Raw genomic sequence first — 25,287 nt, 5'->3', positions numbered from 1 at the left:
CTGTGACACTCACACACTATGGTGGAAGCTGAACAGCATGTCTTTGGACTGTGGAAGGAAACCAGAGCACCCAGAGGAAACCCACACAGACATGGGGAGAACATGCAAACTCCACACAGACTGAGCAGGGATCAAACCCACATTCTCTCTCACCACCCAGGCGCTGTGAGACAGCAGCGCTACTCGCCGTGCTACCGTGTCGCATTACTGACACAGCTGATGAGACAGGCAACATGAAAGAATGAAAGTGACATCCTGCTGTGAACAATAGCAAGCAGGGTCTTTAGTGAATGTCCGCCAGATGATTGTTTAAAAAAAATCTTCATAAACCAACATTTAATGAAGTTCTAACTATGGTTTCCAATTTAAAAAAAAAAAAAAACTTCAATTGCTATAAGAGATGCTCACATTTCTATGTCTGCTTTGTACTTGTCGCCCAACAATAAACTTCACCAACTCATGGAAGCTGAACTCCATTTTGTTCCCATTTTTACTCCAGAGTGTTGTCATCAGTAACAAAGCAAAGGTCCTGGATCAGACAGGAGTGAAAAGGAGAACTGCTCTGATGATACTCACCAATTTCCACTCTGTGAGGGGCGATGCGGGCTATGGCTGGGGAACCCGGCTCTGCTTTTGCCTTGGTGTCCAGCATGGTGGCGCCGCCACCCACACCACCGCTGCTGCTGCCAGGCTCCTCGCACGGGATGGGGAGGCTGATCTCCTTCTTGGTGACGTGGGGCTCCTCTTGCTCATGGTCCGTCTGCACGTCCTTCTCGCTCACCGCCTTCTTGTTGAGGAGGTTACTGATCTCCATGATGTTGCCAATAATCTCAACAGGGCCCGTCAGGGTCTTCTTGCGGGGGGAGAAGTCGTCTTTTAGCTTCTTGAGATAGGAGGCGGGCGCCCATCCTTCTTTTCCCTGATACCTAAGAGACAGAGAACATCCTTTCATGGTCCAGGGTCAACAAGCACCTTCTGCAGCGCTACATTCCCTCTCTCTCTCCCTTCCGACACTGATATACTTCTAAATGTGACTCAACGGCTTGAGCAGCAAAAGCTCGTCAGGTGTCATTCTACACTGCAGAGGAGTAAGTCCTGCAAAGTGACCACAGAAGCTGGGCTCTAGAAGAGGCGTAAGAGAACAGTACAGCAGTATGTGACTCCCATCATGGAATGCTCAATATGGACACACCCCACAGGGAGAACAAACACAGATTAAACAGGAAATGCAGCTTCTCAAATGAAGAACTCCGATATCACAAACTATTTGCCCAAAACAGCACTTTGCTCTTCCACACAAATGGGCCTTCGGTACAATTTGTTTTCCTAAGTCGTCCAGCAATAAGAGAAGGGTCTATAATTAACGCTAAAGTGCTTTGATTTAAAACTGCACCAGGGACCTCTCCGGGGCACAGGGGGCCTCAAATGGTGCCCCTTTCACTCACTTATACCATTTGCAGGGCTTTCTTTATTGTGCTCTCTGGACAATACGTGAATGAAGAGTACCACTATCAGTCAAAAGTTTGAATACACATGGAGAGCCTGGACAATAATTACATGGGACAAGCACAGTGGTCAGTGGAATTTCCTCAGGACTTGAAGGACTAGGATTCACATGCCATCTACCCTTACCCTAAAACTGCTTCAGTAAAATTTACACAGCTGTAATTTAGCATCTGCTACATGAATAACTGTAAATGTAATAGTAAATAAATGGGTAAATCACTATAAGTAGTTTAACGCTGTAAGCTGGTTTGGAGAAAAGTCAGCAAAATAAATAGCTGTAAATGTGTGGAGCACAACAAGTGACTGATGGCTTCTGGCCGCCACCGTCTCGCTCAAGCTGCTCAGTGTCACAAACACTGGATATCTAGAGGGCCGACTTGGAAAAGGGACGACTTCTCACCTGATGTACCACCAACCTTCCAGGTTCTTTTGGATGACCTCCACGGTGACCCCTTTTTCGAACCCAATCTCATCCTTCCCCTGGCTGTTGTAAGGCTGCACAGTGATATACTTCTCCTCTTTGGGCAAAGGGTGAGAGAGAGAGAGAGAAAGGTCAGCCCAGTGGCCCCGACATCTACTTAAGTCACATTATCGTCTTGTTATCTGATCCAAGAGCTGGGTGAATTAAGGGTTTCATCTATCCACAGCAATGGATCAAAGTGTGTGTTTCAGCTACACTAATACCCTTAATAGTGTGCAGCTGTCTAGGTAGATCATTTTAGTGTATTCCTTAAGCACTTCCTTAAGTAAGGTGACCAAAATCCAACTAGACATATATCTGTTGTTTTAAACAAATTTAAAATAATTCTCTGCTTATTTAATGTGGTACTTTTAGGACATAAAACTCGCTGTGAACATCCCAAGGTACACTGAACATGCTGATCATAGGAGCTGAACGTCTTAGGGTCATCCTTGAGGAACGCTGCCAACTGTGGCATAAACAAGCCTGTCACACGCATGCACACACTGCGGTCTGAGGCATTGCACTTCCTGGACTCCATGCCCCCCCCCCCTCCTTCTTCCTGTCAAAGTCTACACCGATGACGAGGATTCTGGACAATCCACCCGAGGTGGTCCTGACACAAACCCCGGGTAAGCTGCTCTTTTAGCGATAAGGCTTGGGCACTGTTGCCGCTTTTATCAATCCTGGGGACACAGTCTGGCAATGCTGCCAGGAAGCTGCTGATAAGAACATTCCACAAGACTCCCAGTGAATTGGAGGATAATCATCATTGAGCTTAATGGCAGCAACCACAGACTCCAGTCAGACCTCAGAGCAACAGATCTTCAGACATGTGCAATAAAAGGAAAGCCTTAAAGATACACAGGCAGTGCCCCCTTCCCAGCTCGGTTCATCACTCGGATTTTTTCCGGTTCAGGTTTCACTGACAAACACCAGAGTCGAGGGCCAGCAGATGAGGGGCAGAAGAGCATGGAAAGAGTTGCACACAGCATCTCTGACCCCTCACATGTGCAATGCTAGTGAACACCTGCACATGCCCTCAAACAGATGGTATAGAGTCCCAAGGTGTACACTAAACCATATTATACCTACAGTATATAATAGCTTTTCAGGAATTCTTTCATTCCTCAATCCGTCACACTGCTCAACCAAGACAGCAACATACCCAGCCAAGCGCAGTGCAGTCCAGTGTAACAACCGCGGTGTAACAGTTGTGCAATATTCCTGGTGGAAAATGTGAGCGTACTGCACCCTGGACATTGTAACAGGAGCTGTGTGATGTCTTCGTGTCTTGTGTTTAGAGCATAGCACATTCATTTGGACAAATGCTGTGCATTAATTATTTAGCTATTTATTCATCTATTTAAGTATTTTCTTTTCTCTAACATCCTTGCGTTTTTGCCCTTGTGCTGTAATATGTCACCGCCATGCAGGATACAGCTGCTATGATGCAAAACAAATTTCTGAGAAATTCGACAAAGTTGAATCGTATCGCATCGTAGAAGATGCGGTTGTTAGAGCTGCTGCTTTCCACTTGAAGGACTAAGGTTCGAATTCCATCTCCTGCTGTGTACTACCCTTGACATAGGTACTTACCCTGAATTACTGCAGGAAAAATCACCCAGCTGAATAAGTGGGTAAATCATTTTAGGTACCTTAATCTCATAAGTGGCTTTGGAGAAAAGTGTCAGCTAAATAAAAGAACGAGTTTGGCACGACTGCAAAGGACTCTATTCTGGACTTTGCTTCAGGTAGCCCCGAAGCCTCCCGACTCCCTGCCACCGCAGCTATGCTGGTGTCAGTCATCTGGGGCTGTGGATGACTCCCCTGCACTGTTGGTTTGGGGAGGGGCGCAGCGCTGACTTCCTGTACCGCCAGCCAGGCTTGACAGAACTTGCGGCCTTTTCTCTCCAGTGTGTTAGGGGTGTGACCTCTGAAAGCGATGCAACGGAGACAAAAAAAACATGGTGGGCCGCCAGCGCATCAAAAACACAGTTTTGGTGTGATCTCATGACACTGTCTGTGGTCAGTCCACACCTCTGCCCTTTGGGAAAAGAAGATAAACCGACAAACCCGAGTCAAACCCTAACTGTGCAGTGCATGGAATATCTCCCAGAAGTACACTTTGACAAAACAAACACATAAATAAAAATGTATTTTATCCCAAAAAACTTAAAGCAATTTGGATTATGACAATTTTGTTGGCCCGATCTGTTACGAGGCTCTTTATGGATGACATACTGAAAAGGGAAACGAGCCAAAGTTTTAAAAGCACTGTAGGAAAAGAAAGATACATTCTCAGATTTATCTTCCTGGCCATCTCACTGAAGGAATATGTCCTCTTTAACTTCCTTGCACATGCACAGAAGATGAGGTCTATAAAAAAGTACCATCATTCTTCACAGACGGTGCAAATGGACTACATGTAAAGACTTTCACATCTCTGAGGAAACACCCCACAGCCCCAGATCATGCCCTTCCTTCGCGGGTACAGTGATCCCAAGTGTGGTGATGCAAAGCAGCCTGGACTGAGCTGTGGAGTTTATATGAGGGCACATTTGTTTTTAACACACACACACACACACACACACACACACACACACACACACACACACAAGCAGAAACAGAACCAGAGCTGTTCTTCCAGCTGTACTCCATTACTGTACTGGCAAAAAAAAGGCTCCAGCTTTTAAACACTTTTTCTTTCTACCTATCTCATCTCTGCCTTTTAGATGAGCTCCATCCCTAACAGTATAATGAACCGATCCCAGCTTTCTGAATTTTTGTCATTGTTATTAGTTGTTCTTTCACTTCTTTTTTGTGTTGCCCAGGAGGCTCTATAATGAGTGCTCTCACTTCTGGGGTGCTGCTCAGCTCTATGATAGACGTTTTAATTTATTTATTTATTTATTTATTTAATTTATCTCTTTATTCCACTGTCCTTTCTCACTACTCTTGTGCATGGGGAGAGCAGGTAGCATAGGGGTAGAGCTGCTGACTTGTACCTGAAGGACCCGTGCTTGAATCCCATCTCCTGCTCTAGCACCCTTGAGCAAGGTACTTAACCTGAAGTGTTTCAGGGAAAAAACAGCCAGCTGTATGAAGGAGTACAGCACTATAAGTCACTCTAAATGTCCCATAGCATGTAAGTGTGTCTGTGTGCATTTTACTCAGCATTTTACAGGCATCCTATCAAGGGTGTACCCCCCTCCAGCCTTGTGCCCAGTGATACCGGATGAGCTCCATACTGCTGTGACCCTCACAAGAACATACAGATACCAAAAGTGTGAGTAACCAGAAGTGGCTTTGCAGAGAAGCATGAGCTCAACAAACAGATGTATGTATGTATGCTGCTCTATCTGCCAGGATTAATGACGTTCCTGCCTTAGCTATTTCCCTTCATCTACGACCACTTCACTATTTTTAGCCACTGTTAAAATGATCATCGGGTCAAACGGCACCAGAATGTCATTGTGATGATATTTGACACTTAAGGCGAAGCAGGAGCTATGGCTAGTGCTCCATAAATGGCTAAATGGCACTTTGTCCACAGTTAACATGTCCCTGTCTTGCTAGCTGCTGTTTCTTCATTTAAATGCTAATTTAAGGATGGGGTGGACACAGTAAACCAAATGTCACCACTGGGCGACAGCTGACTTCACTTCCAGCTGACTTTCTGCGGAAAGGGGAAAGTCTAATTATCGCTCTACGTTAACCAAAAATGCCCGGCATCCCCGCTATCATCTGTTTCTACAGCTTCTCCACCACACAGCGGAGAGAAAACGAAGGGGAAGAAAACTTTTTTCCTCCCAAAAATATTTTTCCAAGAGTCAGCAGTATTTTCATGCTGGGATATATTTTCAATGGCGGAAAAAGTCTCTCCCCTCCAGAAGACATTAGCTCGCATGCACTGCAGAGTGGCTGCCAAAGAAACCCCTATCTGGACTCTGGCCCCTTTTTCCCAGTCCCTTCCCTCCCAAATGCACCACTGTATAAAAAAAATAAAATAAATAAATAAATTAATTAATTAATTAAATACACACACACACACACACACACATTTTCAGAACCGTTTGTCCCATATGGGGTCACGGGGAACCAGAGCCTACCCGGTAACACAGGGCGTAAGGCCGGAGGGGGAAGGGACACACCCAGGACGGGACGCCAGTCCGTCGCAAGGCACCCCAAGCGGGACTCGAACCCCAGACCCACTGAAGAGCAGGACCGGGTCCAACCCACTGCGCCCCCGGTAATTAAATAAATAAATAAAAAAAATCTTAAAGTGGACATCTTGCACTGAGACGAAAATGGAGGAGGACACTTGTAAACCAAATCAAGCCATATTCCTGTCAGTCAGGAGAGCGGTTTGTGTTTTCCCCTAAGTCACAGCCAGCCAGCTCTCCCTCGAACCCACTTTTCCTCCATCAACCTCAAAAACTCTGCTCTGTTCCTTTTTCTCATTATGAAGCCCTGCAAGTTTAAGATGCTGTAAATTAGTTTCAGGCAGCCTGAGATGTTGGCGATTCTTATGTTCCCTGCCTGGTAATGACATTGCCAGGGTCTTGCTGGATTCAAGGGAAAACCTGGATTTCCCTTTAAAAACGGCACGAAAAGCACTGAAGCGCTGCTGTAAAACTGACCGCTGCAACTTCACGGTTCTCCTCCCTCCACATATGTGTTCACGCACGCCGACAGCCGGTACACGCTGTGTGTATATTTCCGTCAGACGTCACATTCGGAGAAAAAGCGATGACTGCACCCTCAGCGTGGAGCAAAAAGCAGCGTGGGGCCAATAAAACATTCACCACTTCCAGGCACGCTAATGACCTGTATGAGCTAATTCGTTTACAGCTGTACCCCCACCCTACTGGACACGGGTCAAAGCCATCTCCCTCGCCACAGGCCTCCTCCCCTTACAGCCTTGAGAAAGATAAGTGGTTGACAGAGAGCGGCCACAGCAAACACACCGCTACAGGAGGGGTACGGAAGAGGGTCGCAGAGAGTATGCTAGGGTTATTCTCCACGTTATTCACAGGCACACAGCAACCAAAAATGGGGTCAGATTGTGAAGTATGGAGCATTATTCCAGGGTGGATCACACCTATTCATCGAAAATAAGAACCATCCATCCATCCGTTATTAAAAGCCTCTTGTCCGATGCAGAGTGGCAGTGATCCACAGCCTACCCTGAACACACAGGGTGTGAGAGAGGGTACACCCTTGAGAGACTGCCAGCCCATCCCAGGGCAATCATATGCACTTATTCACTCCCACATACACATGATTCTCTAACCCTCTGGAATCACCCGTCTTTCAACTGTGGGAGGAACACGCAGCAGCCGGAAGAAACCCACGGCAGCACAGTGAGCAAAAACAAAATCCACAACGACTGAGCTGTATTCAGATCGACATCAGAAGTCACAGCCCAGGAGCTGTGAGGCACCAGCCGTACCCGTTGCACCACCGTACCACAAAAGTAAAAACCATTGAAATATTTCCTTCCTGTGGCACAGCCTTGCAATGCACAACACTACGATGAATGTCAGCTTGAACAGCGAAGAACTGAGAATAAATTTGTAATGGAAATACAGAAGGCTACTCGGAAACTTAGCAAGACACTCCATATGAGCAGTTTATCCGCTGCTTTTCATTTTTAACCTGTTTATCACAGTTCATATTTAAGCGTTTAAATTGGTCTAAGATACAAAGATTACACCTCACCACCCACCCATGAATTCATTACTTCACTGCTATGGACATGATTTGCACAATATGTTAGCCTACCATATAACATAAGTTTAGTCTAGTTTAAAAATAAATAATGAATAGTGTAAAATCAATATTGCATAGATCACATGCATCCTTCTAGATGAATCCCATTAATACAAAGCCTTAGCTGTTATTGTATAGCCATCATGCACATCCACGCCACGTTTTCACTCTGCCCTTCATGCATTGTCCTGGGGCACCAATAGATGGGACTGGAGGACTCAGGATTAGGGTTTGGGGTTTGGGGGGACACCCTGCTTTTCTCATCACCTCGACTCTGCTGTCGGTTGACAATGCCCCCCAGCGTCCATCGCCGGTCCAGCCTCTTCAGGTGAGCTTTTCTCCGCTTAGTGACTGATGAGCATGGATGGAGACCAAAAAGAAACATGGACATGAAAAAAGCAGGGACAAAGAGAAAAACACAAAACACAAACATACACAAACAACTGGAAGGCAGTAATTAGTCACAGCGCTGGTGTGTGGAGGACAAGGAAGGGGACGATGGCTTACAGGAGCAATGTTAATTATGCATGTTGAGTAATGTAATGTAATGAGCTGGCGTCCCTTGTGTTGTTAGTGTATGAGCAGCCAGTACAACGTTTAGTGGAGAAGAGTCGCTGAATCGATTAAGTGCACGTTCACACATAAGTGGTATCTCATTCCAACAGTCTCTCTGTCTCTCAGATATCGGTGCCGCATCTTGTTTTCTATTCTTGAGGCTTCTGAAAAGTTACTGTGGCAGGAGGTGGTTAATCCTTTGGAGACTCTTTAGATGTTCTCTGTATGTCGACTATACATGATAAGCCTCCTCAAAGGCAGTTCTGCAGAACACGTACTTGGCATTGGAGGCTATGAATGAAGAACGCTGGTGAATTAGGCGTTTGGGGGATGAAGGGATTAGTACAACAGACAGTGGAGTTAATGGTCCTTCTCATGCTCTCCTTTAGATGCTCAGAAGGAGAAAGATGCATTCTTCAATGAAGAACATTTCTCAAGCAACGGCACATGGCCTGACTGCAGGAATTGTGAAAAATCATAGAGTAATTGATATCTTTTATGAACTTCTCTATAAGTAGCGCAATCATACTTTGACGCAGAGATCCAAGGTAACAGCTGTTTTTGGGAGAACTGTCACCAAAAAAAGGAAGAGATACTGCTCAGATTATCACAGATGAACTGAATTTGACCAAACTTTTAATGCCTCAGGATTCATTCAACAACTGAGCGCAAGACTATACAGTAATAGGAGGAACTTCCGCATCTTAAGTGGCCACCGTTTTTTTTCTGACCAAATAAGTCTTGCAGCTGAGATTTTCAGGTCACAATCACATCCTGCTTCTTTTCCAGACCAAATCCATGACAGTGATGGAGAGAACTTAAACACCCACAAAGGAATGATTTAGAGGCAAAGCAATAAAAACAATAAAAAAGGAAAAGAAACAGATCTCAGTGAGCATGACATTTAGTAAGGACACTTCTTTGGATCCCTTCATCAAAGCAGACATCCTCCACCATGGCACACAGTAGGAGAGACTCCTCCGGGTCCCATGACTTGTGACGTGTCTCTCAATCACGCCACTAATAATCTTTTCCAAACTTCTGGATGGGAAAACCAGAAAAAAAAAAATTCTTTTGCAGTTCACTGGTAAACCACTGTAAAGCTGCAAGCTTTCTGTTTTTGAATTATGCAACAATCTTATTTTTCAAAGTTCTCCCTTTTAATGTGGGCATATTTTCAAGACTGTTTAACAACTCTGTCAACGTCAAAGGCCTTGAAAAAACAGCTAGTACATGTATGTTAAAGCAGCCTGCAAAAACTTGTTATATTTACAATGCTCTCCATGACAGAAATCCAGGATACTGTTATTAACATTAAAACGGGTGCTGAATGGACATTTAACTATAACTCGAACTCTAACTATAATAAAAGAAGACGGAATAAACTTATTTTCGTTGCACTTTTCCCCTTCATTTGACTCTGTAATTGATATCTCAGATAGGTAGCCCGCAAAGGGAAAATGCTATTTAATGGCAGAAGCACGGCTCTCGCAGACGGCCTGACTTGCAGCGGATCATGTTGCAGTGAAGGCATTATGAAGTGCTGGCTCTCATTGCTCTCTGCCACAGATATGAAGTCATGACCCGCACAGAGGTTGCCACAGGGAAGCCGGCACGGCAGATGGCAAAGGGCAGCACTGCATTCCAAACACAGCGTCAATCCTAATCGTAACTCTGATTTTGCGTTAGCTAAAAAAACCAAACTGCAGGATAACTCTGCCCTCCTGGGACCCCGATGGAATTTGTTCCGGCGCCAACATATACAAGCATCGAGAGCGAACAACACGGTCAGCGTGGACAGAGCGCACCCTGACCACAGCCTCTCTGGTTCCCTCCCTGCGACCCTGCTGGCTGACACCTGGCTGGAAAGCTGCACATATCGCGGGAGATAAATCTTGAGCCCTTATCTTGAGCACACCGCAGAACATCCTCAGGCTGCGAATGGGGCAAAAAGTGCGAGGACCCTCTGTGATCCGCAGATTGTGACGGAATGGAATGGTGCTAGGATGTGACATTTCTTGGACCGTTCTGTGTGGGTACAGGAACCTCTTGTGTCCTGGTTGGACAGCGAGGAGACCTTAATGGTAGGAATTGAATCCAGGCCAGCTGACATCATCTCCTAGCTAGTCCCCTTCACAGTACAGTCTGCTATGTTAACCACTGCTATCTTCTGAGCATTTTTCCTCAACATTGTGTGTCAAAAAGTAAAAACTTTTGCAGTTAAATAATCACAGGAAAAGGCAATTAATTCATCCAACTAAAACAACTAGTAACAGACCTGGAAATTATTACATTTTTTCCCCTGACATTTATTTCGTGTTTCTTGCAAGCTGCATTATAAAAGTCAGCAAAAATCTGCGAGAATCTGAGTACGCCTATGTTAAGACTGTAATTGGTAGGTAGTTTCAACTGCACTGAGAATATGGGTGTTTTGGAATGTGTAAGTCATTACAGCGTAATGAAATCTGATTTATGAACACATTTTGAAATCCAAATGGCATAGCATGTAATTGTTTCTGGGCTCCATCGTTTTTTGGATGGCATTTTTAAAATAGTATTATGGTTATTTTAAAAACCATTAACAAAATGAGATCTCAAGACACACAGTAAATGCTGCACATTATCATACATGTCTTGTGATAAATCAAGTATTACAAAAAAATACACCGTTTAACATGTAAACTTGTACTGGATGTAATCCAAAAAGGAGAGAGCAACAGCTGAATGGGCCGCAGCCCCAGAGCGGCCAAATGCGGTTCCTACCTTCTCCGGTCCTTGACGTGCTAAGGTCCAGATCATCACGTGTACCACTCTGGGAGTCGAGATACGTGGCGGGAACCCAGCCCTGTTCCTCTGCTGTGCTAACAAACCACCATCCTGAAGGAAGGAAACAGATGGATAAACCTTAGTACTGCAAAGTGTAACTTTGGTGGCGACACTCATGACTACACGCAACACATCTGTGATGAGTGAGCTGATGAGCGCTTTAAGTAACTATGACTTTGCATTATTAACCAGATTCTGGGTTCCAAAAATTGCCTTTCACTGATATTATTCAGCACATTCATTCAGATGCACATCAGCAACCTGAGAACAAGACAAATCTGGTAGCATACAGGCTCAGAAACAAGTCCATGTGTTGCGATTGCTCACGATGCATCAGAACTCATCCTGATCATGTGTTTGGACAATCAACAGAACATTCAAATGGAAAAAGCTGGGATGCTGCAGCTACTCCTTTCCATGAACACTAACACATCACAATTACAAAAAAAAAAACACCTGCAATCATTAACAATACAACTCATGCAATAAATACTGCAGATGTTGAGAGTATATTAAAAATGTGTCCTAAATCCAAAAAATAAACACCATCACTGCTTTCTAAAAGATATTTCAACAATACATTTTGCACTAAGTTCTCTTAGCATTAATGCTGCATAAAATATAAAGAGATGCAAAAAAATGCAGATTTAATGAAGCACTGGCTGTACTATGGGAGATGGCAGCACAGTGGGTCCAGGTGGTGCCTCACAGCTACTTAGCGAGCATGGGTGTGAGTCCAGCTCAGAGGGTGTGTATTTTACGTGCTTCTCCCTGTCTGTACACCCCACAAACGTGCATAGATGAAGGCACTGGCAAACCACTTCTGTCCCTCCCTTGACTAGAACGGTCGCTAAGAGTTGGACTCGACCTGATGACACTTCCACACACCGCCTATGTTATGCCCAGTGTAAATACATAAGGACCCAGATATTCAGCATTGATAGTTATCTTTGGATCCACAGTGACATTATTCACACTCATTTCATTCTTTCATAATTTGGAAAACATGCCATCATCCCAGTAATAAATGTGAAACAGACTTCAGAAAATATGAGCAAAAAATTCCATAAAAATACTACATTTTAACAGAATTTCAGTGAACCATTCAGAATACCAATACTTACATGCAGTACGCTGCCTTAAGTGTGCTAAAATTGTGCATTCTTTGCTGGCAATAGTTTTTCTTTTTTTCTTTTTAACTCTAGATAAATCAAAAAGTGAATAAAATTCATATTTATTCATTTCATGAAGAAAATTTTTATAAAAGACTTCCAGTGCAAGTCAGTTAGGCAAACAAAATGTCCACAACAGGTTGGGAAGATCTGACTGTACTTTGCTCCGTATGTGACATGTGGATGTGCTATTGATTATGCTCCCTTTTAGACGTGTTCTTTGGGCCTTGGATGTGATGCTCTAGCCCAAAGGTCAGCACAGGAAAGAATGAGCTCACTGTCATCTAGATGAAGTTCCTCCAGCAGGGCCTCCAGCACGCAAGCTTACACTCAGGCTTTGTGGTTCACAAAGCGCACAACAGCGGCCCAGAGTCATAACGTGGAGGTCATGGAGAGGTGATGTCTAATGAGCAGACGCAGGTGACAAGCGAAGGAGCAGAAACAGGCACAGATTCAACAGGAGACTCATAATCCTTTTCTCGAGAGATCTGCTCTTCCTATCTTCTAGTTTTTAAAAATGTGTTAACTGCGAGCATCCCTCTCATTTTGTGTGATCATGATCCTATTTTTCCTAACACCATCCAATCATGAAAAGAAAAATACTCTTTAAATTCATTCATTCATTCATCCATCCATCCATTATCAGTAACCACCTGTACAATGCAGGGTCCTGGTGGCCCAGTGCCTATCCAAGATGCACAAGGGAGGCAACATTATAGATGGGATCCCAGTCCATCGCAGTGGAAATACGTTTTTATTTAGCTTTTGACGACCAATAGTTTTAATAAATTAAAAGCTTGCAAAACAAAAAAAGTAACCAAAAGAGCAATGACATTGTGTCATATGTGCACTACTCACCTACAGATTACAACAGATTACATTAATAGCATAACAAATTAAATAGCTATGAAGAAATAGAAAAAGCCCCATTTTTTTGTTGATATATAGAAAAAGACTAACCAGACAATGCTCTTTTTGCCTTGGAACAATGGAAATTATTTTCAAACAAAAAGTCAGATTTAAATTGCAAACAAAATTTCAAGCCATCTTATTTTATTATGAACACTATAAACTCTTGTCAATTTCGTCCTACTTTCACTAGAGAGTGTCGTGGTAAATTATCGATTGCTCTGTGTACTTTTATTCTGGCGTAGTTTTATACCTCTGTATTTATGTATTTCATGCTACACAAAAAGGGATAAGGTTATGGTGCAAGACCACAATTCAGCTAGTGCTTAGACTTTTGTAACAAATGCATATATCAGGGACTCGACACGGGTCAAACTGAACGGAACTTCGTCACAGGGAAAAATATTAACGACGCTCATCCATCCAAAAGTTTATTTCTTTGATGACTTGTCACAAATTAAGACCCAGAAGAAAAAAAACGTAGTTATTACGCAGGAAGAGACATTAACAATAACAAAAAAGAAAACTGCCAAGTTATTACGAGTAATTTTTCCCTACCAAAGACACAATGTCGCATGCAGTACTACAAATAGTAACGTCTTTACAGTTTTGCTTTTCATTTACACTTTCTTTCGTGAATCCAAGTGTTTTGGCTGACTTCACACAGATGCTGGTTGCATTCATTATTTTCAGAATAAGTGGCTGAAAACTAGGTCAAATATTGAGGAAAACTACCAAGAGAAAAATAAAATCTTTGAAAGCGTCCTTCCCGGCATCAGGCAAGCCCAAGCTCAACAAACTGCGGTCCAAATCACCTAGTCCATAACTACTGCTTGCTCCACTCTTCAGTCCCATGAATAAGGCAGCACATTGAAGGCCATGCCACCCTGGATATAGGCTGCCATGGGCAATGTCTGGGGGGATGCAAACCTCCCCCTGAGCTCAATAGGAGACTGTCTGCACTGCAGCACCATCAGCCTGCAACACAGAGTCAATTCAATCAAACACTGACCAACAGGAAATGTCTACCGCCTCCGCTGCTTTCACTTCTCATAAATGTCCTCATCGCCTCTAACTGCCGAATGCAAAATGCCAGAGCCAGTAGGGTATTAAGTAAAAAGTCAATTTCCTTGCTTCCTTTCTAAAAATTAAAACAAAAGAGAAAGTGTGGTATTCTGCCTGCTTGGGTGACAGTATCTTTTTTTTTTTTTTAATTTAAATCACAGGTATGATAAAAATGTCACCAACATGTGCCAAAGAAACACTAAGAAGCCAAACAAACATTCTCCAGTGTGATGCAGTGGGTAACGATCATGCCCCAGAGTGCCAGAGCAGTGTGTTCAGGCACAGGTTCGAACTGAACTCGGAGTGTGTGGACTTTGCATGTTCTCTATTTGCAATCCAAAAGCATGTGAAGAAGAAGGCAATGGTACACCACCTCTGTACCCTCCCTTACCATGAAAACCACACAAGTGGCCATAAAAAGCAACTTGATGGCATTTACCTTGCCCTACTGCGGTCCACCTGCGACTAATGAACAGAGGGGCATACAGCGCTTTCTACATAGTGTGTATAACAGCAACAATTAAAGAATCAAGTGCTGCTTTGAGATTGATCGATTGCGCCATGGCGCCGGCGAGAGGCGATGTGTTGATTGCTTCTCCTCGCAAACTTGTTAGTTTAGCGTATATTCTTTTGTTTGTGTCACTGTCCTTCCAGCCAGTTTATTCTCTTATTACTTATGACCGCCAAACACTTGTGCAAATACGTGAAGCAGTGCGATTAGACGCAATTCTTAGCGTTAGAGAGCCGAACTCGCTACCTTCGCTCTGCCGCGAACAACATCATGACCGCGTGTGCCCATAGTCTGCGAAGAAGCATTCAGGAAGATTTTCATGATACATGTACGTGGTACTTGTATCTATGACATGACAATAAACCTGAAACTTGAAACTTGGAAGTCAAACCCCCTACAACCATTGTAATGTACATGCCTGACATAGCCTAGTACGTCCCATAAATCTAGAACCAAAGGCACAAAATCAGTGCATGCAAAGGGATGTACTACTGTAAACAAAAGTTCATTTAAAAAAAAAAAAAAACAACAAAGGGCTTTTAAATGCAGACATACAATTATCACAACACAGTCACCTTGTCCAACATCACTGTTCTCGCTGGCGTACATCACACCACCGGCTGCCTATAGAACTGAGTCTCAGTTGGGATACAAACATGTCGACAGATGCTGTGAGGCAAACTTATTAAGCTGTTAGGAGATCAGGAGAAAAGAGGCTCTGAAAGAGATGTGTTTAGAGACCGTTCTCGGACGCCGGAAGGAATTCAGTAGCCGTGAGGGAAGAGGAAAGGCTGTGCTTCAGGACTGCGACGTGACCCAGTAGATGTTTACGCTCATGGAAAACGAGGACCCATCTAATCACTTTCTCCCCGGATGAACAGGCAACAAACTGTGTTTTCACAGGGACGCCACATGCCTGAGGAAGGCCACGTACCACTTTTTCTGTTCACAAAGCACCCTTTGAGAGAATTTTATCTGTATTTTTCTGAATTTTGAACATTATGCAAACTTTCAAAGTCGACCACATGCACATTACCCTACAGAACACAGAATGTTAAAAACTTTGGGTAATCAGATACTGCTTGTGATGTAAATTTCACATATAAAGGCATAAGTGACATGTGATATGTAAAAGCAGTACTACAAGCAGAAAGAAGTGTGCTGGAGGCTCCAGGATGTTAGCAAGGGCTGCAGGAGCATTGCCATTTTCCCTGACCGGTAAATTATAATTGATCCCCACAGGTGTATGACACACACACACACAGACTCTGTGTGAAAACAGTGCACCACGCAGCATCGACACACGGCAGCAAGTGAAGGCATCAACAAAAAGGTTTCTTTTTGTGCAAAGAAAAGAAGACACGGCTCTTTATTTCACTCTCACACACACACACACACACACACACACACACACACACACAGAGACACGAGCGCGAGCACTGATGTAGAAAGAAGTGTAGCTCTCAGCTGGGGAAATGAAGGCAGAGAACAAATTAACAGGGGAACAAAAGAGTTTAAAAGGAGATGGACAGCTCACTTGTGCACGTCCAAACAGGCAGCACATGGATGCAGAGGACCACTGTCTCGTAGGTTCAACGGTGTTATTGATGGCAACGGCCCCATTCTTTTTATAGAAAACAAGTTCCCCTGCAGCCAGTGCTGAGTCTGAGCTAAGCAGACCTCAAAAGAAGCAATAAAACACATATTTTACCAAGCACGCCCACTACACGAGTGCTCATTTCCTGGCGAAGTCCACATTTACTTGTGACAGGTGCAATTTTAAAAAGACTTACATTTGATTTTGCAAAATCCAAGGAATAAAACACTGATTCCTGTCTCAGTTTTCATAACCACCTGCCCAAGTCAGGGTCACGGTGGTCCAAAGCCTACCTCCAAAGTACACGCAAACTCCACACACACCGGGCTGGATCTGAACCAACATCCAAACAACCCGGAGCCAGTGAGGCGACTGTGCAACGCACACTCATTCATCTCCTACGAATATGCACAATACACTATGGATCCTGATGCTGTACCTTTGAATTCACCCAAGAAGCAGCAGTAAACAACTGTAGAAGAGCTGTATTAAATGTGTACGAGCAGTAGGAAAAAAAGAAGTCGGCTTCATTTAAATAACTTACCCCTCCTATCAATAGACATCTACTTGCAGTATACAAAGCGTAAAGAGATTACGTGAAGGCGGAACAATAAGGCTGTATTGGTGTCCTACGAGGACATTTACAATGCCAATTTTCTGCTCTTCTCAGTAAGTAAACCACACCTACTTAAAAGTTATGCAACAAGGCATCACATAAAAATTAGCCTATAAATCCTATTATGAAGGTACATAGTAATGCATTGTTGTGCCAGTGAAATATGACTGCGGATGGATTTAAGATGTCACAACCCGAGAGGCCAAGACGGCCTTCCAAGCTTTAAATGTGGAATTTTTGCTGTGACATTTGTAGCAAAAATCTTAGTGTAAAAAGAAGAACTTTGAGCAAAGACAGATGGACTTGGTTGGCGTGCATGTGCATCTGTTTGTGCAGATGTTGATTCGCAGCATAAAGAGCAAGATGGAAGCACTGAGTTAACATATTTATAGCCAGCGGTTCATAGCAGGCTTATTCTTTATTTAGCCGCCATTGCTTAAGAGTCACAACCTAAATATACACCAAAAATGAGGCCATGATCAACTTAATTATCAACAACACCATGTCAGTCAGAGGAATCCAGGCTAATCTATCTCAAATGTTTTGAACATTTCCTGAAACCTGAAGGTCAGTCATGTTGTTCTGTATAAATGGGGCAGCTGTTTTTGTTTCCCAAAAAAATCTCCCTCGCCATGTCAGCAAGAAAGTAGGACAATGTAAATGAACAACAGATGAGCTCAACCATTTGAGTCACGTTACCAGCCACTTTTATTTTTGTTTATAAAGCAAGGAAGCTGTGGTAACCAGCTCCAGAGTAAATAATGCTTCAATTTACGTAACTCCAGGGTAGTGTGTGGACAAACACTCACGTGTACACACACGCATACACACACACATGCTGCGTACTTGCAAGTGTGTGGTCAAAGACATGACGTGTGGATGATATACGACAACAGACTTACCAGTTCCATACATGTATGAGCAATGGAGTAAAACATTACTTATGTTGCAAATGCTTCAGTTTAATTAATGAATAGACTTTTGGAGCCAGTGATGTACTTACATACAGAGAAAAGATTTACTGGACATCTGTCAGAAATTATGAAAGCATGAAGAACTACGTTCTACAGTTTTAACACCTCTGATGTTGCGGTTCGCCAACAAAAATGCATAAGAGTAAATTGTAGCTTGCACAACGGATCACAAGATCCCACATTCATAACATAAGTAGAAGAGCTCCACCAAATGTGCTTCGTAAGCTGCTTCCAAAAAGAAAACAAAGTTAAACGTTTAGGGTAGAGTACAAACATAACTGTACCGAATGTGCATACATGTCATATGACAAGAAATAGTTAGGTATGTGAGTGTAAGGAGCTCGTGGGGGGCAGGTTAGGTGTGAAGTAAGGTAAAGTGTTAAACCTCCACAAAAACAGACATACACACCACACCACGTGCTGCTTTGGAACAGTAAAAGCACATATTTAAAAGAGAGTTAAAGGACAGGGTCTTTGCCTGAAGCTTCAAAGTGAATTACTGTGAGTCTCCATTACTCTTTCTTTTTGTTTTTACTTTGCATCTGAGCAAAGTGGCATCTGAAGTCCTCACACAACTACATTTGAAATAGCGTAGCTGCCGTGTGTCTCAAGGAATGTAAAACGCTGTCACATTTTGTTTTTTTTTTTCCCCCTTTTCCATAATGGAAAACAGATCTGCTGCTGAGGCTCAAATGGGATTTGGCCGCTTCAGTTTTACTGAGTAAGGATGTCCTTGTTAGAAAAGTAAGCAAGGGGGTAGCGTGAAAAGGGGGAGGATGAAGGACAGACCGATCTGAAAAGGCACAGAAGAAACAGGGAGAAAGTATGCTGGAACCCATACCGTTCCAGTACCACAAGCCCAAGTGGGGGGGGGGGAGCAGACACCTCACCATACCTACAGGATGGTTTGAACTTTCACCATCTAAGGGTATGGAAACAGGAAACAGGTGTTGGGTGTTCCTCAGATCAATAAACAGTCTGACTGTATAACAGTCTCACCATATAACAGTCTGACCAGCATGTACTTCCAGCAACATGTACAACGTGAAACATGTTCATTGAAATCATTTGGCATAAAGACACTTCTGATCTTGTTACCAGTTACTTAATGCAAGAACAATGGCATTTCTTCAGCTGAACTAAAGAAATGAACACACACAGACACACACAAACTTAAGCTTCATCAATAAATAACTTCAAATTGTCAGTGCCTCCATGTCTGGCAAGACTTCCAAAGTCCTGTCTTTAGGCCAGGTTTGGAGATACTTGATATCCATGAATGGGCTCCCTAAACGCACATGAAGAGACCATCCCAGTGTCTGCAGGGGCTGCTTAAAGAAGGGTTTTGTTTTTACTGGGTGAAGCCCTGCAATCCCAAGGGTTAAAGATCCTGCCTTTTGTGAAGGAGGAGCATTCCTGCACTTGGGTTCATCCAGTGCATGCAATATCCTGCTGATCTGCAAAACAACCAGTAAAAATTCTAATTAAATTTTTCAAGCAAAGTTGGTGAGCTAGTGTGGGTGAAGCTAGTCTTACCTCTAAAATGTAAACACCGAGTCGATTCTTTTCAGAACAATTGTGGGACGACTTTCCTCTGGTTTGTGCGCAAATACGACACTGAAATTAATGGTGTCTCGCTCTGTAGGCCTGTAGACATAGTAACCCGCATGATTTGTTCGCAGTTCATTTTTGCTGTTTAGTATCAGTGCTGCTTTCACTACGACACAGTTCTGGCATATCCATTAAGTTGGAATAATGAGCTAGGGCTTTTTTTCCGCTGCAAAGTTTGGCAAAATGTACGTTTTTCCATATTTCCTCTCCACTACTGCTACACATTGTGGAGCAAGAGGTCCTTCACTTTTGACAGGAATTCTCTGAGACTGCAGTATTATAATCCTGATGGTCTACAAGCAGCAGCCAAAAGAAAAACATCAAAACATGAAATATCCATGTAAATCAAAAGTTTTAGTTGCATTCTGTTATGTTAAATAAACACAGTACAGCCAAAACAGATGCTAGATGACACTTCTGAAGAAGCACCCTCTTAAAATGTTTGAAAAAAGTTCATTTCAACTGAACAGGTTAAATGTTAAAGTCTCAATCACAGCTTGAACTTCAATCTGAATTTGGTTTTATTTTTTTGCCACATTTTGAAGAGCTTCTTGCACTTCATGCACTTTTTGGGCACAAATAAATGTTATTTTACTACATAGCAAGTCATGAATGCTGAGCGGAAAATAAATTCCTGAAGTCACTCAGACATCCAGGAAATCTGGGCAGTGTTTTTACAGTCAATTGTCTATTAACTGAAAATATTAACTGCCTGCTTGTCAGACATCTCTGCTTGGATCTCTGATCATCACCTCCAACTAAACCTCTCCAGAAAAGAGATTCTTCACCTCCCCGCTGGCCTGTCCTCCTGTCACGATCTATCAATCAAACTGGACAACTCACTCATTTTGCCTACCACCTTGGCTAAGAGTCTGGGAGTGACGATTGACCCAAGTCTGCCTTTCTCTCATCGCATTGAAGCCACAATCCGGACCTGCAGATACATCCTGCATAATCGTAGGATCCGTCCCTACCTCACAACCGACTCTGCCCAAGTACTTGTCCAGGCCATGATAACATCCCATCTGGATACTGTAACTCTCTCCTGTGTGGCCTTCTTGCTCTGCCATCAAACCTCTGCAGCTGATACACAATGCTGCTGCACGAGTTGTGTTTTACTTGCCAAAGTGTTCCCATGTATCTCCTGTACTCGTTTCTCTGCACTGGCTTCCCATAGTTGCCCAGATCAAAATCAAGACCCTGGTTATTGCCTACAAATGTATCAATAGAACAGCTGTTTAGAAGACTTGATCAACCGCTACACCCCAGCCACAAACCGGACCCCTTCGCTCGTCTACTTCTGCTCGCTTGGTGGTCCTGCGCATGAAAAGTAAAGCACTGAGGTTCTTAGTTCTGGCTCCGTTGTGTTGGAATGACCTCCCCCTCTCACTCAGAACTGCTGAAACTCTATCTACATTCAAGAAGGGTCTGAAAACTCACCTTTTCCAGGCTCACTTCGCCCGTAATCTCTCAAGCTCATGTATGACGTAAATGTTCATGCACCTTAACTTTACAATCATGCCCAGATAACCCTTTACACAGCGGCTACGCCTGTATTGTACGTAAATGTTTGTGTACCTTATATATGAAAAAAAAAAACGTAGGAAGGTGATCAGGATTAGTCTATCCTGTATTTTCTCTGAGATGTTCGACACTTTGGAGAAAAGCATCTGCTAAATTTTATTTATCAAATGATCAAAGACAGATCTTCAGCAACATAGGGCAAGCTTTAAGCTGTAAAATTCGTTTCATGTAGCCAAAGTTTAACATCTGTGTCATCGATGTTCAGCTGCTAAATGAATAAATGTAAATGTAAAACCGGTACTACTATACTAAAGTTTTTGCTTCTTTAGTGATAGAATGAAGTTGCCCATCCATCTAGCCGTGATCAATCACCACAGGTCCAGTGCAGGACTGTGGTAGTCTAGAGCTTATCCTGGAAACATAGGGTGGTCAGCAAAGTACAGCATTTAGCATTAAGTACTTCTTTATTCTGACACCTTACAATTGCTACATGGACCTTTACAAAACATCTACAAGCAGTTTTCTTGGTTTTCTTCATTTTGTGGTCCACTTCGGAGCTTCTACTATCATTTCATGTTGTCGGTAAGTACTTTTCTGTATACTATTAACCATGGGTGTAACAGCCTTTTATACTGATGACGTGACTCATGGGTTTGGGGAAACTGTTGATTGTCCATATTGTGCATATTCACAGTTTCAGCTGTATTGTCACATTCTAATATGATGGATACTACATTGTTTTGTATTGCTTCTTCATTCAAACTGCAAAGATTAGTGTGATTTCTAATGTTGAGATATGTAGCAGTGTGCCATACAGTAGTCAGGTCATGCAGGATGGGGTCATGTTTCTATAACACAATGAACTGAATTAAACTGATAACCATATTTTATTAAAGAATGATCTTTATCTCATTGGAAGTTTCTATTGCTTCCATGTATGTTCAGTAAAGTTAACGTTGTATTTTGTGTAACCCAACTGTTATACAAACCTAACCGAAGTTTTTCTCTTTCTTTTCAAAACTATTTTTTGTATGCAATGGCAAGCATGATGTAGTCTGGGTAATGGTAATAAAACAGAAATTGTTGTGTCCTGTGACTGATCACGATACACCAAAATAAACAAGTAGTTCTCTCTTTGGGAGACCAGAGAGCATAGATCGAATCGACTCATTTCAATTCTCTGCAATGTAACGGTCTTTTACTAACAATTCCTGCAAATGTGCCAGTATAATGAAACCATGTAAGAACTACATTGGGGGACTGCAAAAGTCAAGTCAAGTCAAGTCGAGCTTTATTGTCATTCCACTACATGTGTGGACATACAGTGGGACGAAATGTCGTGTCTCGCAGGACCACGGTTCTGCGTAAATAAGCATAAATATAAACATACAACACTAGACATCAGGACAGTTTTTAGACCTACATAGCTAACTTACTAAGTCGGTAATCCAAATATACATATACTATAAACAGTTAACTATACATACAGATAATCTAAGACAGACTATACAAGTACTTACATAATAACTGTACATGATATTGTGCAATAGAGGTATTTAAGAAGGAAGTAGTGCAATATGATTTGTAGTGCATTCACAAGTAAACATTTGTGTTATCTTATTAAGTCCTTGTAACATGGGGGGTTTTATAAGAAAGTTGTGAAGATGATGTATGAATTCTGGTTAAACTGCATTAGGCAGTACTATTTTAAGATTTATTTCATGTAGATCCCAGACTCGCTTCAAAGGTGCTCTTTCTGGTGCCACATCTGTGAACCAACACAGATCTCTAAAGCCCCAGCAATCCTCCAGACATTACACATGCTGATGAAGTGGTGAGACATGAGGTCATGCTGCCCCTTCAACTTCGGGTCTTGCAGACCACAAGACTACATCAAACATAGAATATGGAGCTACTGAGAACAGTGCTAACCTGAGACTGTATCCCTGGATGATAGTTTGGCTGAACATTACTATTACTACTACTATTACTACAATGCATAAGTGTTAAGCGGTTTACTGCCTTATACACGCAGGTAAGTCATTTTCATGGGTAAGTTTGGCTGGAGGGAAAAAATGTAGAGTTATGCGTATCATATAACTGTATAGACCATTCAAGTATATATTTTTTCTATAACAAAAATACAGATTCACAGAAATATAAGGTGAAAAATAAATGGTGTTCTTCCTTAGAGCTGAAATGTAGGCTTTACTGTTGGAGTCTCTTGCTCTGACCAGCAGTCATGAGTGCTCCACTCAAAGGAATGTGTTATCGTTGCAATGACAGCTGGTTAACATGAGCTTCATAACAGGAGACAGTACACACTGCATGTACAGCTGTTTCCTCGTTTCCTTCTACAAGCTAATGTTGAGAGTACAGGTTTCGAAACCCATTCTTCAGCCACTGCCAATGACAAAAAACGTGGCACTCAGCATGAAGAAAATAAAAACACAGTAACTCATACATACACTGGATATCACAGTGTGAAATTATTGTCTCTGTTCAGAAGATCAAAATGGCCAAGGTAATAAAGGCACAAATTGGAGTCTGCAAAAACCCTCAATAAATTAGTTAAAAATGAACTGGGGTCTGAAATATGTAGTGTGCACCTGGGTCTGTTTGTGTTGGCATGGGGGTTACAAGGTGACGTCACCCCTGTTCTGGTCTACTTTCCAGCCCAGAAGACATTGCTCTTCAGGAGTTCCGCAGTGCACGCACTGCATGTACATAAGCCCAGACCACACAGCCACCTTTTCCATACATCACAATCTTCTCTGCTAACAGTCATCTTAGAGTAACAGAGGCTTTGGGTACAGATATAATTAGTGCACATAAAAACTCCTGACACATTCAGCAGTGACGTAAGAAGAAGCAATCATATTAATTTCTTTACAGCAACAGCTCTTTACTGCCTACAAACTTTTTCAGGGTTTCTTGTTGCCGTTCCATCTTAGACAAAGCATAATGGAGTTACAGCATTACACAAAAGCAAACAGCATATGTCATCCAGACATTTTAGGTGACGGTGTAAACGGTGATGCTCCAAATTTTGCATGCAACGAATAGTTCTTTTCGGCCATGGAAACAGGCAAAGGTGTTGTCAAATGCAACTGTGCGTCTACGAAAGAACACCATCTTTTATTCCAAGTGTTGTCACTCACAGCTGACCCTCTGCTGGACACGCCAGTGCTGACACTGCTTTTCCATCATCCAAAACAGTGTCGCACCAAACTTTCCTATGCATGTCGGTAAGACGAGAAAAGTCCTCCAAAGGCCAAATACACTTTCTACTGTGGTAAGAGAACGAGAACTGTGGCGGGAACATGTTCCCAGTGGTATAATGGGACCGGTACTGTTCTTCAATGCGAGGCTACAGTAGACTCTTTGAGAGATTCATACAAGGGATGACTTGTCAGCTCACATCACATCACGTGTCAGTTACTCGTATCACAAATGGAAAGTAGAGCATGTGCTCGTGCTGTCCAACGATCGAAACAAACAAACCAGACGGATATACACACAGCACTGAGATGCAAACTCATACAGAACATAAATAAACTTTGTAAATAAGTGACCGTCAGAGGCACCGAGGTGCAAACTACTGTACTTTGTTGAACAAATTTATGCTGTTGGCAAGTGGCACGTTTACGGTGGGCTGGAAAGGGACTACCCACTTCTTTCATGTATATAAAATGCAGCATCTGGCTGAAGCGGCTACCTGAAGGACAGGAGGAGATCTGTTCAAAATGGAAAAACACAAGCGAAGCGAACACATAATCACGTGGTTCCACACAGCAGGTGATAAATCTGGGGATGGAGGGGCAAGCAGGGGTCACATGCGAAACCATTACTTTCTTTAACACTTCCTTTGGTGAAAGGCCTCACCTATATTTATGCTTACTTTACTTTCTGAGTGTTTAGAAACAGAGCCCTAAGTGCCTTTCCGGTACTAACATCCAGCTGTTTTTGAGAGGTAAAACAAAAAAAACTGATTCACGGTGTTCCCAACAGCACTTCAAAGCAAGAACTGCTGAAACACTCTTGACTTCACAAAGACTCCTGAAGGTGTGGAGTTTCACTATCATCAGCTATGAAACCCAAGTCCGCTCACTGCTTTTCTCCCACCTTTCTTTACGGGATATGAATGTCAAAGTAGAAAGGAAAACAGCAGCTTGCATGTCAAACA

The 25,287-nt window shown here is 42.8% G+C and overlaps 1 protein-coding gene across 3 annotated transcripts in view; it reads right to left on the bottom strand.

Moving 5' to 3' along the window:
- The window catches only part of sh3pxd2aa (SH3 and PX domains 2Aa), a 97,210-nt gene that overhangs the window by 4,451 nt on the left and 67,472 nt on the right, over positions 1 to 25,287 (bottom strand). For 2 of the 3 annotated variants that reach the window (XM_018750920.2, XM_018750921.2), the window contains 4 exons: positions 11,060 to 11,173; positions 8,009 to 8,092; positions 1,907 to 2,024; positions 577 to 926 (listed from right to left, as the gene is read on the bottom strand). In XM_018750920.2, coding sequence (XP_018606436.1) covers positions 577 to 926; positions 1,907 to 2,024; positions 8,009 to 8,092; positions 11,060 to 11,173 — 666 coding nt within the window. The remainder of the gene's footprint in view (positions 1 to 576; positions 927 to 1,906; positions 2,025 to 8,008; positions 8,093 to 11,059; positions 11,174 to 25,287) is intronic. The other variant, XM_018750922.2, reaches the window with a different exon arrangement.

Source organism: Scleropages formosus, chromosome 16, assembly GCF_900964775.1.
Source record: "Scleropages formosus chromosome 16, fSclFor1.1, whole genome shotgun sequence".
Taxonomy (NCBI): domain Eukaryota; kingdom Metazoa; phylum Chordata; class Actinopteri; order Osteoglossiformes; family Osteoglossidae; genus Scleropages; species Scleropages formosus.
Note: the sequence above shows the minus strand (reverse complement) of the source record. Positions and strands in the feature narration are given on the sequence as shown.